Here is a 14,841-nt window from a genome sequence, read left to right on the forward strand (position 1 = left end):
CACAATCAACCCAACAATTTGTTTACAGAAACAACCCAGCATTTTTTTGAGTGTAAGGAGTACTTTTACTTGGTCAAACACATACAGCTTATTAAGTGTGAGACATGCATAAATGTGTTTGTATTTATGTTGCATATAAAAAGACGGTGAAAATTCATTTAAAACCTTTTGCAATAACTATAAAGAGAAATTTGTTAATCATTAAAATTATCTCTACATTTGGTACATTTTTGTCATTAAAAGAACTTAATTCAATCATTAATGGAACCATTAAAGAACCAGAATCATTAAATAATGATTCGATTCATACTCATTATCTTATCTATTTCCTAGAAACTGACTGTGGTCTCTCAGTTCCTTTAGGTGATGATACACAGGGCAACTTTTTGAGCAATATTACTGGGCAATGTTGCCATCAACGGGCAACCAGATGAGACACAGGGCCCATGACCAATCTAAATTATCCAGATAGAAATGTATTGCCCATTTTCAATGGGAAAGTGCCCAAGCAACAATCACTCGGCAAGATTACCCAGCAAACATTGCTCAAAAAGTTGCCCTGTGTATCATCACCTTTACAGTTCCATTAAATAAAGCATTTCTGAGCATCTCTCTGCATCAGACACAAAAGCCTCAAGCACAGAAATAGTTTAAAAGATGATGCTAATCAATGTAGCCTGGGTATTAAAAACAGTAACGAGGCAAAGATCATATTCACAATGACATCTACAATGAAAAACCAATGTCAGTTCTGAGCTCACAGGCACATTCTGCACAGCAACAAAAAGACTTTCAGAAACTCACTTCTGACACTGTCATAATCCACTGCATCTGTATCCTAAAGGTATAAACCCGCACAAAAAGAGGTTCTCCTCAGAAAAACTGCACAAGGAAAAATTTGTAATGACGAAAAATACTTTTCACTGTATAATACATTTGACATAGGCTACTTAATACATTTATTATTGACAAACACAATTTAGTATTACAAGCATTACTGAAAGCATTTGCTCAATCGGTTCAAACACCAAATTTTCATTCCTGTCATATTGTGATTAAAGTTTACATTGCCTGTTTTCATAATCACTGCAAACTGACAGTTATTAGCCTGCATTAATCAGTCAACAAAAATGATGATTAAATGAGAATGATCTAAGAATGAAACTGTCCTTCATTTTCTGAACTTTGTATAAGCATAGACATCATATCTTCCTAAATTAATAATAAAGTAATACCATTAACTGAACATCAGGCAGACAGCTACTATGAAACAAACATCCCAAACTAACCAAAATACTACAAATAAATCTGATCACCACTGGGGTTTGTTTGTTAAAGACAGTAATTATAATGGCACTGAATGAAACCCGAAGGAGTCAATTAAATATTCCTATTCATCATAATACACGATCTGTGTATAATTAATGAGTGTTTTACTCATTTGTGACGGTTCTTGTTCACAGAGGAATAAAGTTGACTGCTGTTATCCTGAGGTCCAGCTGTTGGTCAGCTTCCTCTGATGGAAGCGTAAGTCACTTTATCGTCATCATCATGAACCTGAATGAACATCACAGATATTGTCAAACAAGTTTCAAGTTTCAACCCACAAATATTACAGCCTCTTGTCAGATTTTAACTCAAGAGAGTTAGAAGAACTGCATTTAAGAATGAAACTGATTTAGGTATAGCATATAAACTATCAGTTTGAGAGATGGATGGACATTGATGTAGGAAGTGTTTAGTCACCTTGTTCTCTTTGGCTTGTTTTTTACTGTACATGGCAACCTCAGTATAAGTCACATCATCTTTCTGCTCCTAAACAATGAAAATATGTAGAACCAAGTTATGAAATACAAATCATTGTTTCAAATATATTTATTCTTATTGGTAACATTTACTAAAGAAACGGTTCAAATACTGTATAGCTGAAGCTTTTATCTAACGTGACTAAAACTACACATTCAGGGATCATTTACCCTGGAGCAGTGATTATGGACACAATAATAATAGCTTATGGATCAACCTCTGGGTTTTTGGCATTACAATACTTACCACAGAGTCATCATCAGTCCCTCTTTTGTTTTCTGAAAAATAATGGTGTCCCATTTATTAGGAATACTTATGATAAAGACAGAAAAACAAATCACAGAATGTCTGTAATGCAAGTTAAAAGTGTCTAAGAATTCAAAACTTTATTATGTCTTGTTAATTTATTGATTCCTCTTCACTTATTACAGGAATTATGTTAAAATTACATAATTTGCTAATCAACAAAATCTGACAAAACCATAGTTCAAAACAAACACGTCAACATCTTTACCATCATATTTTTTTCCAAATGAACTTTCCATGATAAAACCAAAACTAGTGTGCTTTTCTGTAAAGTCAGATTTCTTGAATACTTTGTCTGTTGTAAAGAAATATGAGAAAATAAATCTCACCAGCTTTTGTATTTTTTTTCCGAATCAGCCAAAAAATAACAGCAAGGAGAACAGCCAATGCTGCAACAACACCAACAACCACTAACGGCAAGACAGTCGCTGAAGGAGGGATTATATAGAGGGACACATTCAGATCCAGATGAAGACAACAGCAGAATATCTATTGTACATTACTATCATTTTTACCAAAGATATAAAAACAACAACAACTACTGACAGCAATATAAAATGATTAATTTTTAATATCATAATTATCTTGATATTGATATTATCTTGAAATTAATATTTGTAGATGATGAGTTTACAAAAGCTTTTCTGGTTACAGTTTATTTCGATAGTCCACTTTAGACATTCTAATAACTTTAACTTTGCAACTAACTCTCTATTAGTATTAATAGGAAAAAGGAATATGATCAAAGTTCTACTGTAACTGCATGGCACTGTGAAATTAATAAGACATACATAGGGTGACTGGGTATGTAATGTGGTTGTAACACTTTTGGTTCAGTATCTGTAACTCACAAAGTTTTTGAGCGCTAGAGTGCTCAAACATTTATTCAAAGTACCCACATTTGTTTACTACAAAAGGCACTCATTTAAACCTCTGTAAGAATATTACAGCCCTTATGATGTCAAATAAATGGTTGTAAATTGTAACAAAAAAACAAACAAAAAAAAGCTAAACAGAGGCTACAGTATGCAATATGCTTAAAAAATATTATTGAAACAATCCAAAAGAACAATCTAAAACAACGCATCTCTCTTTCTGTGACTGACCATAACTCAAATCCACTAACTGTTTGACTTAGGAGTGTGTGCAAATTAACAGTGTTTATGATTAGTTATAATTATTAAATGCTTGACTCCAGTGTACCTGTGTAAAGAACATGTAACAAAAAACACTATCAATATGTGTGTGAGTTTGTGTGTCTGTGTGTGAATATTCTCAATCATAGTCACAATGGTGACAAATTAGCATTGTTAACCCTGGAGTGCAGGTTTGGTGGGCCCAGAAACTGCAAAGAGCACTTTTCAACTTTGCAAAAGGTTTAGTACTAAACAAAATATTGTGGCCAAAATATTTACATTCTTACTACTAAATATATTTTTTCTTCATAAAATCAGCATGTGCCTATTTCCAGCTTGACAACCATTCATTTGGGATCTGGGAGGAAGTGGGTAAACACTGAAATTCATTTGGGATTTTCCACTTATTGGGAATATTATTCTTAATATTTTTGATCTGCCTGCTTTGACAACATTGTATGAGAACTGAACTGAGCTGGACGATGACATCACTGTTTTCTCCATATAACTAATGATTTTTACAACAGAAATGAATCAATGCTGAATTGGTAACACTTTAGAATAATGGTTCGTCATTAATAAGTAACTATGCAGGAAGTAATGCAGGACTAATGAGTAGTACTACATTAACACTTCAGCAACTACTATTCATTAATATTAACTACTCAGTAAATAATATCAAATTTAGAACTATAGTTCCTTATTAGCTAATCAATAATTACTTAAAGAGATTGGCATCATTAAGAACTAATAGGTAATTATGACACATTATTAAAAATGACTAATTAATTACTAATCACAACATTAACGTGTCTGAAACGTTAGCAATTCTCTCAACGTGGTCATAAAATGCATCACTAAATATTCAAGTGTTACCAGTCACTATGTAGGAACTAGTGATCTGGACCTAAAGTGAAAAACATATTTTTCACTTTAAAATAAGGGTCCCGATCACTAGTAGTCCTTGAAGAGTGACTAGGTACTTGAGTAATGAGTGATGCATTTTATGACTATATTCAGAGTAAAAAATTATGACGGATTACGTCTCAGAATCACGAAAATGTTCTTTATAATTTGTCAGTTAATAGTTATTAATGAGGCTAATCTCATTAAGTAATTATTGATAATAAGGAACTATCTCCTCAATTTGATATTATATTAGTTAATAGTAGTTGCTGAAGTGTTAATGTAGTACTACTCATTAGTCCTGCATTACTTACTGCATAGTACTTATTAGTGACGGACAAAAAGTGTTACCGCTGAATTTACTTAAACTGGACAATGACTTTCTTCTAGAGCTGCTGTACAGCCAAAACAATCTTCGAATGGATTCATTTCCCGTTACCACAGTAAAGCTGCTTTGAAACAATTTGTATTGTAAAAAGCTCTATGTAAATAAAGGTGACTTGAGTTGAAATGATCATAGGACTCCTAGCTTATCCCTGACTGATGGAATTGGTGGCGTTACAACTCTCCCCATGTTACAAACATATCCGTCTCCCCTAAATGCCTTGCTGTGTAGGAATTGCAGGTGAAGCTGAAGTCTTCTCAGAGTTTGGGATAATGATCCGTTTATCTGTATAAGGTGGAGGACCATATTGTAGAAAAATAAATAGAAAAACAAAACAAACAAAAACAACAATAACATTAATCTTAAATATATAGGGCCCTATTTGATTTCATTGCCTTACTTTCTTCAACAACTCTGGTTAGCAAAACCTACCTTGTATCTTCATATAGTCTTCTGTTCAAATATATGAGCGATTTCTACAGCTATTCTGTAGAAATAGATCATGTTTTAAAGGAATAGCTCACTTAAAAATGAAAATACTGCATGTCTTCATTTACTCACCCTCAAGTTGTTCTAAACCTGTATGGGTTTCTTTCTTCTGCTGAACACTAAAGAGGATATTTTAAAGAATGTCAGTAACTAAACAGTTGATGGAAGTCAATGGTGTCAATCAACTGTCTGGTTACCGACATTCTTCAAAATATCTTCTCTTGTTTTCAGCAGAAGAAAGAAACCCATACAGGTTTAGAACAACTTGAGGATGAGTAAATGAAGACATGCAGTATTTTCATTTTTAAGTGAGCTATTCCTTTAACATCTACATTGCATCATGCCCTGTATGTTACAATTGTTCTGTTTAATGGTTATTTATACAGACTATACCAGAAATTATTATGGTCATGACTCATGATCCAAAAGGACTTGGACTCAATCATTGACAAAGCTGATTTAAAGAGTTACTTTGCAGATAATGTGTGTGATGATAAAAAAAAGAAGCCAGTGCAAAGCACTGAAGTGAGAGTCTGATGTGTGTCAGTCCTGTACCTTGTTGTGTCGGAGTGGCTGCTGTAGTTCTGCTTGATTTCTTCTCAGAGTTTGAGCTGCTGACTGGAGTCAGTGTTGTTGAATCGACTGGAGCTGCAGAAGATGATGTTTAGATGCAGGACATCAACATCATATTTTCTACTTGATCATTACATCACATGCTATGCAGTTTGTTAAATCATCAGTATTTACAGTGCAGTTGTTGAGAAGAGAGGTGATTCAAGAAAATTGATTCAAGAAATGTCGTTTTTTCTTCTTACCTGAATGCTTGACAGTATATGTGGCTGAGGTCTTCGGTTGATTTCTCTGAGTAACCTGACATCTCCACTCTCTGTTGTGATCTTCATTCAGGAGTGTTGTAGTCAGAGTGCTGATACAGTGTGTTGAGGAGAAGAATATCTGATATCTGGAGTCTGTCATCAGATTCACACCAGCCTGATTCACCCAGATCAGCTGAAGTCCCTCAGAACGGACCAAAGTATCACAAGAGACTCCATATGAATACAAATGACAGGAGAGAGTCACAGAGCCTGATCTGATCTCAGTCTGTGAGGATGATGAAGAGACTGAAACAGAAAATAAGACAGAAATCACACAGACGTCACTCTTTTCATTACACGTGTGTTTTAAGGTACTATTTAAAAAATTACAGAAACACTGACCATGAAGAACATGCAGATAAACAAGTGGACCAGTTCCTTGTTGTTTTTCATTCACAAATTGTCGGCAGGTGTAAAGCCCATAATCTTCTTGTGTGACTTTCTTGATGTTCAGAGAGCAGTCAGACCCCAGACTCAGTCTCTCACGTCTCTCTATGTCATTCTTCTTTTTCCCTCCAGCAATCAGTTCAACTGTCTCTGAAAGTCTGGTATAGATCCATGTAGTCGATGTGCAGTCAGAAAGAGTATTATTACAGGGCAAACTGACATTTTCACCAGAACTGCTGAACTGAGTTACTTCTGCTCCACTGGTACCTACATATTAATATAAAACAGTAAAATAGTAGTGTAAATTATTTAAACTTTAATGACATACAGCAAATATTTTCTTAATTATTAAAAACTAAAGTGATAATCTACATGACACAAAATGTTCAGCAACATAAAAACATATACGCTCAATCTAACTCTTTGCCAGTCTCTATACCAAAGTAATTCAATTATTTTTGAACAGATGGTTGTTAACTTTATACAGATTTTGCATAATGTTTTATAGACCATATAAAGATTTCTTCACCTGTCAGAAGTGGACAGAGAATGATCAGTCGCAGCAGACACATGTGACACCGATCAGCCATTTTCTGTTTCTGTCAGTCTTTCTTTTCATCATAGTTCCAGTTCTTCCTTCAATCATCATCAGCTCCTCCTGTGGTTGTGAACTTCCTCTGATCAACTGACTGTTTAGTGCTGACACTTTATACATCTGCATTTCACTGACACTATACTGATACAAGATAAAGAAGCGTCTATAAATATATAGTTTAAAGCAGTTTGGTTTGTTCTTAGCGAGGGGCCACTGAAACTCAAGACTGTTATTTTTAAAGGTTCACTGAAATAAATGGATACAGCAACTGAGAAAAATAAAGAATTCTGAAAAATGGGCTAAACGTAACATATAAAGGTAATTTATTAGTTGTGTTTCTCAAAAAAATTGAATGTAATTGAAAGTTATTATTATTTTATGATATCACCATAATTGCTTTTACCATTTTTGTATTGCACTTGTTTTCTAGTTAGTACTTCACACCCAAATGAAAATTCTGAAAATATCATGCTGTCACAAGGCGAGGGAGGGTTGGATCCAAATGCAGGTTTATTAAAATTATACCAAAACACTATTAACTCAAAAAAACTGAAAAACAAAACACAAGGAGACTGAACGGAGAACACTAATAATCAGAGCCACAGAAGGACAATAAACAGGTTCTCATTATACTCAAATTGATGCTTCCTTGTTTCATCGTTCCTCCGTCCTCCAGCCTGTGACCTGGAAACCGATCAAAGAAAGTCATCTTGAAGAACATCTCAATTCTCTAATTACACCATGAGGAGGCGAGGAGCGAGGAAGCTTCCAGAGGAGATATGAGTGAGGATACACAGGTGTATGTATATATGCGGAAGTCTGAGCTGAAACGTGAGGAAAGGAAACGAGGAAGGATGCACAAATAAGAAAGGAGAAGCACCACAAAGGGTAGTAGACTAACAAAACACACTAATGCCGGGGACACACTTTACGACTGTAAGGCAGATTATGAATGTAATTTTATACTTACGACTGATCATACCCAAACATGCAGAGTCAGAGACAGTTGCGTTCAGTCTGTGTTCACTGTTCACAGTCAGTGTTTAATATCTGCTGCAGTCGTTGGAAACAGTCTGTGTTCAGTTCAGTCTTAGAGGGTTCCAGCTAGTCGTTAAGTGTGTCCCCAGGCATTAGAGAAACAATCAAAGACTAATGAGGGGAACGGGGAACAGGAACCAGGCACACTACAAAACAAGAGTCCAAGGAACAAAAGCACTCGAGTCGGAACACAAACCATGGTTGTATACATAATACCAATATGTTTATATCAGGTGTGAGATCTGTCCACTCTGTGTGTGCAGTTCTCACCCTATACTCAGTTATCCACCAGCTTTTAAAACACACATCAACACCCTAGCTACCACTCCATGTACCCTAGCAACCACACATCAACACCTTAGCAACCAGCCCAAGTACCCTAGTAACCACATAGCAACACCCTAGCAAGTGCATAGCAACTACCCAGAGTACATTAACAACTGCATAGCAACACCCTAGCCACCACCTCAAGAACCCTAGCAACTGCATAGGTTATGATTATCACTATCATCTCTGAACCCACTTTAGACTGAAGTCTGTGAACTGTCGCACATTCTGACAGCAGTTCCTCTTCTTTCTTTAAGTGGGCCACTCCATGGCTTTAAACTCTGTATCTTTTCAGTTCATGATAGCATTCTTTCAACATGTTTATTAAACAGAAGTTAAACACAATTTTACTTTATTAACTGAACAATTTGCGCAAATACTCAAATTAATTTGGAACCATTCTGTTCCACAGAAGGTGATTATTATAGTATCAAGGTCAGATTTATCTACACAAGCATCATGTTAAAAGCTTCTAAGTGGATGTTGCTTAGACTTTATAGTGAAGAGGTCAGAAAAATAAGTAGCATCCAAATTCAAAAGTGTTTCCCTTGGGTGATGGAGCTAAACATCCTGGTTCAGAGTCAACTGTAACTCTAACTTTTTGGATGATCAGAAGAGTGTATATATGATGATAGGAGAGAAGATCAGCGATATATTGAGGAGCCGGCCCTTGTAAACAAACACATTTTTTTAACTTGATATGATATTGGACTTGTTGGGGCGAACAGTTTTAATTTCTAGACCTGGGGCCCGTTCTTCGTACGTCGCTAACTCAGTTAGTTGGATTTGATTGTTGGCGATTTGGCATGATCTTGGATTGTTTGGTTCTTCGACGCTCATCCTGGGGCTCGTTCTTCGTACGTCGCTAACTCAGTTAGCTGGATTTGATTGTTGACGATTTGGCATGATCTTGGATTGTTTGGTTCTTCGACGCTCATCCTGGACTTGCTGTCATAGCAACAGGTGCGCAATCTTAAACCTGCTCGGGAGCAGGCTTATTTCATGTAAACAGGATTAGACTGCGGCTCATAAACGGAGATGATACGGGAAGTCCAGCGCAGCGCGATAGTGCACTTTCTGATATTTTTTTTCCTCGTGACTCGTGAGATTGTCGTTTACATTATTAATTTGTTGGAAACGCACATTTATTTTCGACTTGTCGGAGTCACTACAGCACAAACTGTACCCTAAGATTAATTGCGAGTGGCTCTTTCCTTTACACTATTGGAGATGCGGAGAACTTGATGGAAAGTGCTGTTTGTCGTGTCATTCGGAGTTTACCTGCCGCTTTTAGGTTTAAAAAACAGTTGTTGTTTTTTTTTTTTTTTTTTTTTTGGCATTTCCAAGCCACTGAAGACCCAATGTAAATCAGTTTTTTTTAAGCAGCTTTTTATTTTTTTTATTTATTAGACTATAGCCTACTATTTATTAGACTATTTAAATATTTTTTTATGAAGATCATGCGATCATGACCATGCTGATTACAGTATGTCACTCAGGCTTATAGGCTAGACTGCCATCAAGGCCTCAATGAAGGGGATTATGTGAACAGAAAGGGGGTTCACAATGTAAATGTGCAGCCCAGTTACTATTGTGATTCTTAATATTCCAGATATTATTCCTAATAATATTATATCAAATAAAAAAAAGGCAGTTGACTAAAATCTTCCATATCACAAATGTGAAAGCAAAATGGTCAGGATCTGTGTATGACTTAAGAATTTGCAGAGATTCACATTTATGCACATTATTTTAAAGTGGTAAGGAAAGTTCCACAATTAAATATCAAGCTCACTGTATTACATACACTTATGCTGATCCTAACAGAACTGCATTTCTTCATAGGTGATTATGACATGTTCCTGCCTGCAGACAGGTGTTTTAAGACCCCATTCCCTGACCCAAACCAGTTACAATGCAGCTCTGGCCAGGACAAGGGCACACAATGAAATGAACTTTGGCTAACTAAAGGGAAGATGTCAGTGTCTGAAAAGTCTGAGGGTTGCACACCTGACAGGGCCTGTGACATTGTTGCATTTGCATGTGCCATATTACACAACACTGCCAAAAAAAAAAAAAAAACACTTTTCATTAAATGTTTAATAAAAGACAAATATGCTTAGTTCCTTGAGTTTTATTTCAATTGTTCTTTGTAAAGAAAAGCCAGTGGTCAAGTGCCTGCAACAAGAGATATTAGACACATGCCTCATGCAACAAATAAAAAGGAAAAGTTGGCTATCCACTGGCCACCTGTAGGCCTATGTCTCCTCTGTCTGTGCAGACTCTTCTGTAGGCCTTTCTGTAGATGTGGAATCTTGCAACTTATATTGCAGCCATAAAGCATACAAGTATAAATTAAGTAAAGTTATTTATGCACTTGCAGGTAGGCTAGTTCCTCCATATGACAGTTATCTGAGAGGGTTTATTCACTGTCCAGTGCAATGGAAACAAATGGACATTACAAAGTCTTATACTTTCTTTCCTTTGGAAAGTTAGAAAATGTCCACTTAAGTTAACAAGTGTTGGTGTATTATGTAAAAGTGCACAAAAGAGGAAAACACAATGTCATTACAATGAACTACACTTGGGAAAAATGTGATCAATAACTCTTTTTGAACTCTTCTTGAATACATATTTTTACATTAACATAAGTTTATCAGTTTTTACTTCCACAAGTCAAAGCAATTCATCATTACTCAAGATTTAACAGCTGAAATGACTATATGGCCTTAATTTAATGCAGCAAAAATACAGTGTAGGCTACTAAGATCTTTTCTTTTTTCTCAGCCTTTTTCTTGATTGCTTTTATAAACAGACAACCATTTATTTAACAGTGCCTTTCATAAAAGAGACTATAATATAACTAAAAATTACCATTAGAATATTTTTGTACTTCACTTTTATTTGTTCCCATATTCTAGTGTGGTGACTGACATTACAATGAACAAAGTAATTATGCAATTATTAAAATACAAAAATATAGGCTAATAAGTGATAAAAACATCTAACATGGCCACTTCTAACGGATTTAAATTGTCTGCTACTTTTTGCCAGCCCTCTCTCCTGGCTTTTGCAGACTTTGAGGTGTTCCCTGGCGTTTTGATTAAAACATTAAAATTCCGAATAAACTTCGACTATTAGTTCTTGCTCTGCTGAGGAGAAAAAAACATAGATATAATATGAGAAAAACTGTGCGCGCTCTTTGGCCACGCTGAGCAGCCAATGGCAGCGTTGCTGATCAATGTTTCCACTATCGATACATATCCCCTTTTAAGCCAGAGCGTGAACGCGCAGTTATCTCAGATAACTCAATCCAGCGATACTAATCCTATCCGGCAAGTGTGTTCGAAGAACTCAATTAGCCGGATTATGATTAGCACGATGAAATCATCTTGGATGTGTCATTTGATCTCGGATGTAATAAGCAACGTACGAAGAACGAGCCCCTGGACTTGCTGTCATAGCAACATGTGCGCAATCTTAAACCTGCTCGGGAGCAGGCTTATTTCATGTAAACAGGATTAGACTGCGGCTCATAAGCGGAGCTGATACGGGAAGTCCAGCGCAGCGCGATAGTGCACTTTCTGAGATATATATTTTTTTCTCGTGACTCGTGAGATTGTCGTTTACATTATTAATTTGTTGGAAACGCAGATTTATTTTCGACTTGTCGGAGTCGGGCTTTAACTACAGCACAAACTGTTTGCATTGCCCTAAGATTATTTGCGAGTGGCTCTTTCCTTTACACTACTGGAGATGCGGAGAACTTGATGTAAAGTGCTGTCTGTCGTGTCATTCGGAGTTTACCTGGCGCTTTTAGGTTTAAAAAACAGTTTTAGTTTTTTTTTTTTTTGGCATTTCCAAGCCAGTTTAGACCCAATGTTGTAAAACAGTTTTTTTAAAGCAGTTTTTTTTTTTAGGCTATCATAATTTTTATGAGGATCATGCAATCGTGACCATGCCGATTACAGTAGCCTATATGTCACTCAGGCTTAAAGGGATACTCCACTTTAAAATGAAAATTCTGTCATCATATACTCACCCTCATGTTGTTTCAAACCGGTATGAATTTCTTTCTTCTGCTGAACAGAAAGGAAGATATGTAGAAGAATATCAGTAACCAGACAGTTGACTTCCATAGTAGGAAAAAATTATACTATGGAAGTCAATGAGACCAGAAACTGTCTGGTTACTGATATTCTTCTAAATATCTTCCTTTCTGTTCATCAGAAGAAAGAAATTCATACCGGTTTGAAACAACATGAGGGTGAGTATATGATGACAGAAGTTTCATTTTAAAGTGGAGTATCCCTTTAACGTGATTGGTACCAAGACTATAGGCTGCCATCAAGGCCTCAATGAAGGGGATTATGTGAACAGAAAGGGGGTTCACAATGTAAATGTGCAGCCCAGTTACTATTGTGATTCTTAATATTCCAGATTATATCAAATAAAAAAAGGCATTTGACTAAAATCTTCCATATCACAAATGTGAAAGCAAAATGGCCAGGATCTGTGCATGAGTTAAGCATTTTCAGAGATTCACATTTATGCACATTATTTGAAAGTGGTAGGAAAGTTCCACAATTAAATATCAAGCTCACTGTATTACATACACTTATGCTGATCCTAACAGAACTGCATTTTTTCATAGGTGATTATGACATGTTCCTGCCTGCAGACAGGTGTTTTATGACCCCATTCCCTGACCCAAACCAGTTACAATGCAGCTCTAGCCAGGACAAGGGCACACAATGAAATGAACTTTGGCTAACTAAAGGGAAGATTTCAGTGTCTGAGAAGTCTGAGGGTTGTACACCTGACAGGGCCTGTGACATTGCTGCATGTGCCATATTACACAACATTGCCAAAAAAAAAAAAAAAAAACCTTTTCATTAAATGTTTAATAAAAGACAAATATGCTTAGTTCCTTGAGTTTTATTTCAGTTGTTCTTTGTAAAGAAAAGCCAGTGGTCAAGAGATATTAGACACATGCCTCATGCAACAAATAAAAAGGAGACGTTGGCTCTACACTGCCCACCTGTAGGCCTATGTCTCCTCTGTCTGTGCAGACTCTTCTGTAGGCCTTTCTGTACATGTGGAATCCTGACACTTATATTGCAGCCATAAAGCATACAAGTATAAATGAAGTAAAGTTATTGATGCACTTGCAGGTAGGCTAGTTCCTCCATATGACAGTTATCTGAGAGGGTTTATTCACTGTCCAGTGCAATGGAAACAAATGGACATTACAAAGTCTTATACTTTATTTATTTTGGAAAGTTAGAGAATGTCCACTTACTGCACATATTTCAGCTCCACTTTCTTGGGAACAGATACAAGTGTTAATATTTTTACATTAACATAAGTTTATCAGTTTTCACTTTCACAAGTCAAAGCAATTCATCATTACTCAAGATTTAACAGTTGAAATGACTATACGGCCTTAATTTAATGCAGCAAACATTATTTTACAGTGTAAGACTAAGATCTTTTCTTTTCTCAGCCTTTTTCTTGGTTGCTTTTATAATCAGACAACCATTTATTTAACAGTGCCTTTTATAAAAGAGACTATAATATAACAAAAAATTACCATTATGTAGAATATTTTTGTACTTCACTTTTATTTGTTCCCATGTTCTAGTGTGGTGACTGACATTACAGTGAACAAAGTAATTATGCAATTATTAAAATACAAACATATAGGCTAATAAGTGATAAAAACATCTAACATGGCCACTTCTCACGGATTTAAATTGTCTGCTACTTTTTGCCAGCCCTCTCTCCTGGCTTTTGCAGACTTTGAGGTGTTCCCTGGCGTTTTAATTAAACATTAAAATTCCGAATAAACTTCGACTATTAGTTCTTGCTCTGCTGAGGAGAAAAACTGTGCCCACGCTGAGCAGCCAATAGCAGCGTTGCTGATCAATGTTTCTACTATCGATACATATCCCCTTTTAACCAGCGCATGAACGCGCAATTATCTCAGATAACTCAATCCAGCGATACTAATCATATCCGGCAAGTGTGTTCGAAGAACCGAGTTAGCCAGATCATGATTAGCACGATGATATCATCTTGGATGTCTCATTTGATCTCGGATGTTTTAAGCAACGTACGAAGAACGGGCCCCTGGTCACAACACTTGGATATTGCTGCCCTATTGTTAGTTTGAATGCTTCCATTGCTCTCCTCATTTGTAAGTCGCTTTGGATAAAGGCGTTTACTAAATGATTAAATGTAAAATGTAATGTAAAGTGCTAGTTTTTAAAAACGGTACCATTATCGCCTCTGTGTAAACAACAAAAACACGGATTTGTGAAACCGGTGACGTCATGCGCATGTGTATTACCTGTTCAGTGGCATGAGGTGTTTCTTTACAAAGTGACATCGCCAACTACTGGCCTGGCAGCAGAATACAGTGTTTTCTTTCACAGATCCTTGTGAACCAGGATCATTTTGACAATGCTGTCATTTGTGCAGAGGAGAAACTTTTCCATTTTTAGTTCATCGTTGTCGTGTAAACGTAACCCTAGAACACCAAAAAAGCCAATACTTATAGACCAGTTGATGTCATTTCATCAGGTTCTG

The 14,841-nt window shown here is 36.1% G+C and overlaps 1 protein-coding gene across 2 annotated transcripts in view; it reads right to left on the reverse strand.

Annotated features, from left to right (window-relative positions):
* Nucleotides 1-933: 933 nt before the first annotated feature.
* Nucleotides 934-14,841, reverse strand: part of LOC311306953 (uncharacterized protein) — a 68,451-nt gene continuing 54,543 nt past the window's right edge. Inside the window, exons 1-8 of one of the 2 annotated variants that reach the window (XM_084435611.1) lie at nt 6,820-7,175; nt 6,246-6,557; nt 5,844-6,149; nt 5,584-5,676; nt 2,442-2,540; nt 2,053-2,084; nt 1,747-1,815; nt 934-1,557 (exon numbers count right to left, since the gene is read on the reverse strand). In XM_084435611.1, the coding sequence (XP_084291737.1) occupies nt 1,507-1,557; nt 1,747-1,815; nt 2,053-2,084; nt 2,442-2,540; nt 5,584-5,676; nt 5,844-6,149; nt 6,246-6,557; nt 6,820-6,880 (1,023 nt within the window). In that variant the 5' untranslated portion in view covers nt 6,881-7,175 and the 3' untranslated portion in view covers nt 934-1,506. Of the gene's footprint in view, nt 1,558-1,746; nt 1,816-2,052; nt 2,085-2,441; nt 2,541-5,583; nt 5,677-5,843; nt 6,150-6,245; nt 6,558-6,819; nt 7,176-14,841 lie in introns of those variants that run through there. The other variant, XM_084435610.1, reaches the window with a different exon arrangement.

Source organism: Rutilus rutilus (assembly GCF_951802725.1).
Source record: "Rutilus rutilus genome assembly, chromosome: 17".
Lineage (NCBI taxonomy): Eukaryota > Metazoa > Chordata > Actinopteri > Cypriniformes > Leuciscidae > Rutilus > Rutilus rutilus.